General features: G+C 41.8%; 1 protein-coding gene across 1 annotated transcript; it reads left to right on the top strand.

Moving 5' to 3' along the window:
- The first annotated feature begins 6,727 nt into the window (after positions 1-6,727).
- LOC120290156 (probable serine/threonine-protein kinase PBL28) lies at positions 6,728-7,250 on the top strand. Its single transcript, XM_039305863.1, has 2 exons — positions 6,728-6,845; positions 6,939-7,250. Exons 1-2 carry the CDS (start codon positions 6,765-6,767, stop codon positions 7,218-7,220), a joined length of 363 nt encoding a protein of 120 aa, XP_039161797.1. The 5' UTR covers positions 6,728-6,764; the 3' UTR covers positions 7,221-7,250.
- Positions 7,251-7,788: the final 538 nt, after the last annotated feature.

Raw genomic sequence — 7,788 nt, 5'->3', positions numbered from 1 at the left:
TCTTTGCCATGGCTCGATATTCTGATTCGGCTGACGATAATGACACGGTTGACTGCTTCTTTGTTTTCCATGAGATGAGCGACTTCCCTAGTTTGATACAAAAACCAGTAACGGATCTCCTCATCATTGGACAAGAAGCATAATTTGTATCGCAAAAGGCTGTTATCTTCATATCACAATCACGAGATAAGAAAATACCAAGTCCTAGACATCTCTTCAAGTACTTCACAACCTTTAACGCAGCATTCATATGAGATTGCTTCGATTTGTGCATGACCTGACTGAGTATCTGTACTGCATAACAAATATCGGGTCTTGTCATGGTGAGATAGATTAGTTTTCCAACAATACGTTGATATCTCAATGGATCTTCCAACAATGGATCAATTGTGGATGAGGGCAAGCTCATATCATATTCATGTGTCATTAGCTTCGCATTTTGTTCAATCGGTATGGCAGCCGATTTGCATCCTGATAATCCCGCTTCTGAAACTATCTCCAAAACAAACTTTCGTTGACTAAGGCTAATTCCTTTATTAGAGCGAGCTATTTCAATACCTAGGAAATATTTGAGAGGTCCCAAATCCTTGATATGAAAAGTAGAATGCAAATATTTTTGGAATCTTGTAATAGCTAACTCATTGTTCCCCATGATAAGAATGTCGTCAACATATATCAACAAATAAATTGATGAAGTACCTTTAGTCCAAGTAAACAAGGCATAGTCGTGCTCGGAATGCTGGAATCCTGCGCCAATAAGTGCAGTAGTGAATTTGGCATACCACTGTCTGGAGGCCTGTTTAAGTCCATAGAGGGATTAGCGTAGATGACACACTAGAGACTCCCCCTGTCTGCGTAAGCCCGACGGAAGTTCCATGTAAAGTTCTCCATCTAAGTCCCTATGTAGGAAGGCATCATGAACATCCATCTGATGTAGTTGCCAATTACGAATAGCGGCAATAGATAAGAAGGAATGAACAATAACTTCTTTAGCTACAGGGGAAAATGTTTCATGATAATCAAAACCTTCCCATTGCGTGAAACACTTCACAACTAACTGAGCCTTGTATCTTTTGATGGAATCATCTGCCTTGAACTTTATCTTGTAAACCCATTTGCAACCAATGGGTATTCGATGTGGAGGTAAAGGAACAATGTCCCACGTGTGGTTTTCAATCAGTGCTTTAAGCTCTGCTTCCATTGCATCCTGCCATTTGGGGTCACATGCCGCCTCGTGATAGGAAGACGGCTCTTGTTCCTCATAAATTAGACTAATACAACATATATGTTCCGGTGACAGCTGACCAAAAGAAACGTACGAAGATACTGGATATTGTGTACCTAGAGAATTTAGCGTAGGGCATATGTAATCCTTTGTCTAGGTGGGTGGTTGTGTATGTCGACCAGAACGCCGAGGCTCTGCTACTCTTTCTTCTTCAGTAATGATATTTAAGGAGTCTTGTGAAGAACACTATAGCTCCTGTTGTGAAGAAGTGACTGGAGAATCGGATGGCCGATTTTCTTCATCTGAAAGAATGGGTAATTTCAGCTCCATGATGAGATGAATTGGTTGTCACGGTTGCAGGTTGTGCAACGATTACATATGGAGGTTCCATACATAGATCTTCTTCTGATAAAAAGGGGCGATGATTGGGAGCTGGGATAGAGGATGAGGGGGTTCTTTCCCGGAATGGGAATATGTCTTCATGAAAAACCACATCCCTGCTCACAAAGAAGCGCCTTGTAGAGATCTCTATGACTCTATAACCCTTTTGCAAGGAGGGATATTCCATAAAAATACATGGAATAGCACAAGGGTCTATTTTATCTCGAGGCCCTACTGTCGTGACATAACACAAGCATCCGAATACTCTAAGGTGATCAATTCTCACTTCCTTTCCATAAAACAATTGAAAAGGTGTTCCCCCATTGAGAATCTGTGTTGGCATGCGATTAATTACATATGCTGCTGTAACAACACAATCTCCTAAAAAATCTTCAGGAATCGAAGCCTGGTATTTAAGAGTAGGAGCAACCTCTAAGAGGTGCCGATGTTTATGCTCAACTATCCCATTCTGCCGAGGAGTATATGTGCAAGAGCTTTCATGAATTATTCCCTTAGATGATAGAAAAGATTCACACTCTCTAGTATAGAACTCACGTCCATTGTCTGTACGAATTCTTTGAATTGTTTTCTTGAATTGATTTTCAATAAGAGCGAAAAACTTTGATAGAGTTGGGAAAGTTTGGCTCTTTGACTGCATGAGGAAAACCCAAGTCGCACAACTATAATCATCAACAATGGTAAGAAAGAATCGTGACCCATCACGATGTGGTGTGTGATAGGGTCCCCAAATATCAATATGTAGTAAAGAGAAAGCAATGTTGGCTCGAGATGTGCTAGTGGGAAAGTGTGTCCGAGACTGTTTAGCTAAGGGACAAATGGGACATTTTGAATTAGGAAAACATGCACTATGTATGACCCAAGCGTTGATGGAAAATAAGATTTTTATTATTGATAATAGCATTACAATAAGTGCTTTTATCAAAAACTTTAGAAGAACTAATCCAAAAGTAAAGTCCTTGTGCAACACTACCCATGCCCATCGGTTTGCCAGTCGAAAGGTCCTGAAAGAAACAATTGTCGGAGTTGAATACGACACCACAAGAATTGTCTTCACAAGCTTTAGAAACATATATCAGGTTGAACTCAAACTCTGGAATGTGGAGGACATTTTTAAGGACAATATTGGAGCTAAGGTGAATAGTTCCAACCTTAGCGACATGAGTAACATTGCCATTCGGAAGTTGCACAAAATATAAATATGGACTTTTCCGAGCATGGGAAAATAATTTCTCATTGCATATTATATGATCACTTGCACCCGAATCTATAATCCATGCATCAGTTGGTATTGAGTTCATTTCACCAAGGATAGTACCTGAAAAGCTTGCACTCTTGTCACTTATGGTTAAACGATCTAGAGCCCTCATGATATTCTGGTATTGATCTTGGTTGATTGGTTGGTATGCCCCATCAGTCCTTAATGCCAACACCCGATAAACAAAAAATTCCTTTTCCTTTTTTTTCTTTATCACCTGGCTTGCCATGCAATTTCCAGCAAGTTTCTATAGTATGATGTGGACATTTGCAATATTCACAAAATTTTCCTTTATTTTTTGAAATTTGCCCACTTGGTTTGTGTGATGACATGGCGTGACGTGGGCCATTGGATCCCACAAACATTTGAGCCGACGTGGCCAAGTTAGAGCCCTCAGATTCTGGTGCATCGAAGGAAGAAAATCCGCCGTCGGATCTCCTTTGCTGCCCCCTGTTGGATCCAAAAGAGTTGGTAGATTGGTATGAGCTGTTGGATGGCTTCTTTTGATCCTGACCATCCATTCGTGGGTTCTTAGGGTTCCCACTTGTTCTCCTCATTGCTGCAGCTGCAAGACCACCGAAGCTCCCGAAGCTGTTGCTTCCTCCATGGCCATTGTGCATCAGGTCGAGCAAAGCAGGGCCTCCTAGTGATCGCAACAACAAGAGCAACTCCATCAGCTGCTCGCGCGTGCTCGGTGGTCGCCAACTTCTGACTTTCTTCTTGAACGGCCAGTCGATAAATTCGTCCGAGTGAGGGTGTTGGCTCCATCGTCAAGATCTGCGACCTAAAGGTAGTGTATGTCTCGTTTAGGCTTAGCAAGAATCGTGTCACTTTCTCCCTTTCTTTCATATCCCTATACTGACGAAGTGTTGCTTCAGGTCCGTCCAATCGCTCCTCGGCGCCTCAAGCTCGTTCCGAAGGGCTAAAAGCCGATTGAAGCAAGCGGTAACCGTGAGGTTCCCTTGCTTCAATTCGGAGAGGGCTTGCGTTATGGTGAACAATTTCACCCGATCGAGCCGTCCGTACATTTCACGGATGGACTCCCAAAAGGTCTTCGAGTCCTCTGTTGGAGGAAGCCCTGCTGCAACGTCCGCGCAAGGAAATTTCCAATCCAGGTACGTACCAACTGATTGCATCAGTGCTAGTGTCGTTGAAGTCGTTCTTCTGTTGGGTAGGGCACAAATCTATCGAGAAATCCCTCTTTGTCTTTGGTGATGAGGGCTCGACGGAAATCACGTGCCCAGGTGCTGTAGTTGTCAAGACCAGTGAGCTGTAGCTGAATGAGCTTCAGATCAGGTCCATCCGCCGATGATGTGAACCAGGGTTGCCGGCTTTGGGTCGGCCGTAGTTGCCGACGGGGAACAGATACGATAGGTAATTGGGTCCATAAATCGAGTAGGGATTTGGCCCTTGACCCGGTATGAACCCAATCCCTTGGTTCGGATCCCTCTGATCTGCTCCTTGATTCGGGTCAGCTCCATTTCTGTGCATGCTTGGATCTTCCTTTGGCTGTGGTTCGACAACGTGCGAGCTCTCTCCTGTGTATGGCCCATATTGAGTCCATGCCTGTCCTGGACCCATGCCCCATTGGCCTTGAATAGGAAACCATTGAAACGGAGGCCAGTGAGTCGGTCTTGAAGCTTGAACTGAAACAGTAGGAAGAATGGTGGTGTTCTGAGGATCTTCAAACTTTGGGACGGATGTATCCTGTCACACCCCAATTCATAAGAAGAAGGGCATGACACGGCCGTCCTTTTACCAAAGGACACAGCCTCAACGAAACCAAAATTCAACCCAATATCAACATATATACATCAACATATATATATATATATATATGATATATATAAATAATGACAAAAAGGGGCAATTGGTTACAATATCAGAGTATATCTTTAATCCACAAAAATCAAAACATGAACCTTCTATAAAGACTAACTTATAAACCCATTAACTATGCACAAGTCATACCAAAAAGTTTCCACCACAAAAGTCCTCCCCGAGCGAACGCTCACGCCTACTCGTGACTCGCTGAAGAACCTGAAAAACAAGTATAAGAGAGGAGTGAGCTACCATGGCTCAGTGAGTAACACATTTCTTTTAAGCGGATCGAGAAATCACTATGCACATTTTAAAACACAAACATAACTCATTTTATCATAATACCAAATCATAACTCGAATACCGAAAATACCAATGGTCGAGTCCATTAGTCAATCTCATAAAACATGCATCAATGGTTTATTCCATTGATTAATCTCATCAAATCATATTGATGGTCCACTTCTTTGACCAATTCACACTCAAATGTCTAACCATGGTCACACATAACGCCCGTGACAAGACGACCAAGATTCCCCCTTGGCAAGGGCTCCACCTATTATTAGCTGGTGGCTCAGCCCACAAGGATATCCTAGACTAAGTATGCACATACCCACACCCCTCAGGGTTCATAGAGACATTGAGCACCAACCACCAATCACAATATCCAGTAATCCAACATCAGAAAGGAAGTCATATCACAATTCAAAATTTGATATATAAATATCAAAGCATTCTCCAAAACATTTCAAGATTCTTTCACAAAGAATTTCACAAATCCTTTTTCAAACAACCATTCAAATTGAAGTCGGAATATAATTCTCTTCGAACAACAAAAATGACAGTAATAGCTCGATCCTGTTTTATGCAACAAAATATGCTTTTTATCAACTCATGGAATATATAATCCACCACATTTCTCAAAACATGAGTTTAAAATACAAATAAGAAATAGTGTCACTCACTTGGGAAAAGCCAAAAATCAACTACGATGCTCACACGAACCAACGCATTCGGATCCCTAACAATTAACGGAAAAACAATATCAAAAGGCCAAGTAAAAATGATATTCTTATAACAACTCGCTATACTAGGCCTATTAGTCGATAAAACGACACCTACGCGCCCCAAAAGCTCACAATTTAGCAGAAACCCATCATTTTCAACTAGGCGCGGCCCATGCGCCAACTTCATCACGTCATAACTTCCTCCACAAAATTCCGTTTCAAGCCATCTTATAGTCTTTAGAAATTTCTCTTAATGTACAACAACAACCCCAACTCAGCTGCCCCAAAATAGTACCGAAAAAAAAACAAATAAAGAGACTCGAAGCCACTGTTCGCTACAGTACCAGATTGCGCCCCCAACTTCAAAATTCCGTTCCGAACAAACCGCAAGCTCAAATCACGATCTGTAAGATGCTATAGCTTCACAACATCCCAAAGTATCATTTCTAAAAAAAATATACAGCTTAACGACTCAAAATCGGGCTTCGCCACACAAATATCCAAGAAATCCGAACTTTGAGCCCTAATCGCGGCGATTACTTGAAGTAGGTGATTAAAAGCTTCAATTCCTTACCAGCGTTGCAAAACACACTTGAGTCGGCTTGATGAGGCATCCGGACCACAAGCACGCCAATTTTTTTCCCTTTTTCCTTTCTCTTCTTTCTCTCTTCTCCCTTGTTTCGTGTTTTCCCCTGCTTCTGCCGATATTCTTCTCTCTCTCCCTCTCTCTATCTTTTTAAACTCAGCCGAAGCTTCCTCCACTTTCCTTCAGCTTCCCTTTTTGACTTTTCAACCATTTCTTTTTCTTTTTCTTTTTCTTTTTCTTTCTTTCTTTCTTTCTTTCTTTCTCTCTTTTTGTTTTTCATAGAGCCCATATATTAAAGAATGTTAAATGAGACAATAATCGGGGCTAAAAGATTTCAGTTTATTTACACTAGGCGTGTGCTCGTGTGTGTGTTTCATTTTCGCTTCAAGTGCCGAAATGGATTCATTGTCTCTCCTCTGGCAACAGACCGGAAAACTCACTTTGCAAAGCGATGTTTATGCATTTGGCATGGTGCTTCTCGAGCTCTTGACGGGGCGAAGAGCCGTGGACTTAAACCAAGGACCGAATGACCAAAATCTGGTCCTACAGGTAAAATAATAACCTTTCTAACGATTTCAAGAGAAGTTTGACACTATTTTCATACGAAAATCATGTGGCTAAGCAATGCGTTGCGAATTGCAGGTGAGGCATGTCTTGAATGACCAGAAGAAGTTGCGGAAGCTGATAGATCCTGAGATGAACCGGACTACAGGTAAAATAATGACCACAATGGAATCCATAATCATGTTCGCGAACTTGGCATCACGCTGCGTCCATCCTAACAGTGGGGAGGGACTGCCGATGGCCGAATGTCTCAAAGAGCTTCAGCTGATACTGTACACAAATTCGAAAGGCTTGAGCATGGCTTCTCATAAATTTGGTTATCAATGGCTCAGACGTAGTTCAGGAGGTTCTCTTGTATAGGGACAGAAGAATAATAGGACACGACTGAGAATGTACCTCGTTCTTTTTTCCCACTACTTCCATGTATTACGGAAAGCTTTACCCCGTGGCAATTGTTTTCCAATATGCAACGGTGTAAATCATGAACTTGTGCGTTCTACCAAAAAATTGAAGAATTGTATGGTTCTTTTGAAATGAAAATAAGGAACGATACATGTCCTTCGACATATGCGACTCAATGCTGCAAACTGGGGAAGTTTTGAGTCGATCAATCCACCATCAGAGACCCAGTCAAGAACCTTAGATACGGCGAAGATTACCGACTCTGTGATTTACCTACGTATTTAGGAAGTTACAGGTGAACAGTATAAGCCTCTTAACACGTCACAAAAAATTACCATTACCTCTTGAAATTTACTTAGCATATTTGAAGAAATCCTTGATCTCAACTCAGGAAATAACGAATATTCTGCAGATATGAGCTCGATGAACAAACTCGGATTTCGGAATTGCGATGTGCAGTTGAGGGGAATAGAGAGAGTGAGATACATCACAACTCAGGAGATTTCACTCCACATTAGGTCCACAT

The sequence above is a fragment of the Eucalyptus grandis genome, chromosome 2 (assembly GCF_016545825.1).
Source record: "Eucalyptus grandis isolate ANBG69807.140 chromosome 2, ASM1654582v1, whole genome shotgun sequence".
In the NCBI taxonomy this organism is placed as follows: domain Eukaryota; kingdom Viridiplantae; phylum Streptophyta; class Magnoliopsida; order Myrtales; family Myrtaceae; genus Eucalyptus; species Eucalyptus grandis.
The sequence above is the reverse complement of the archived record's forward strand: the minus strand, read 5'-3'. Positions and strand labels throughout refer to the sequence as shown.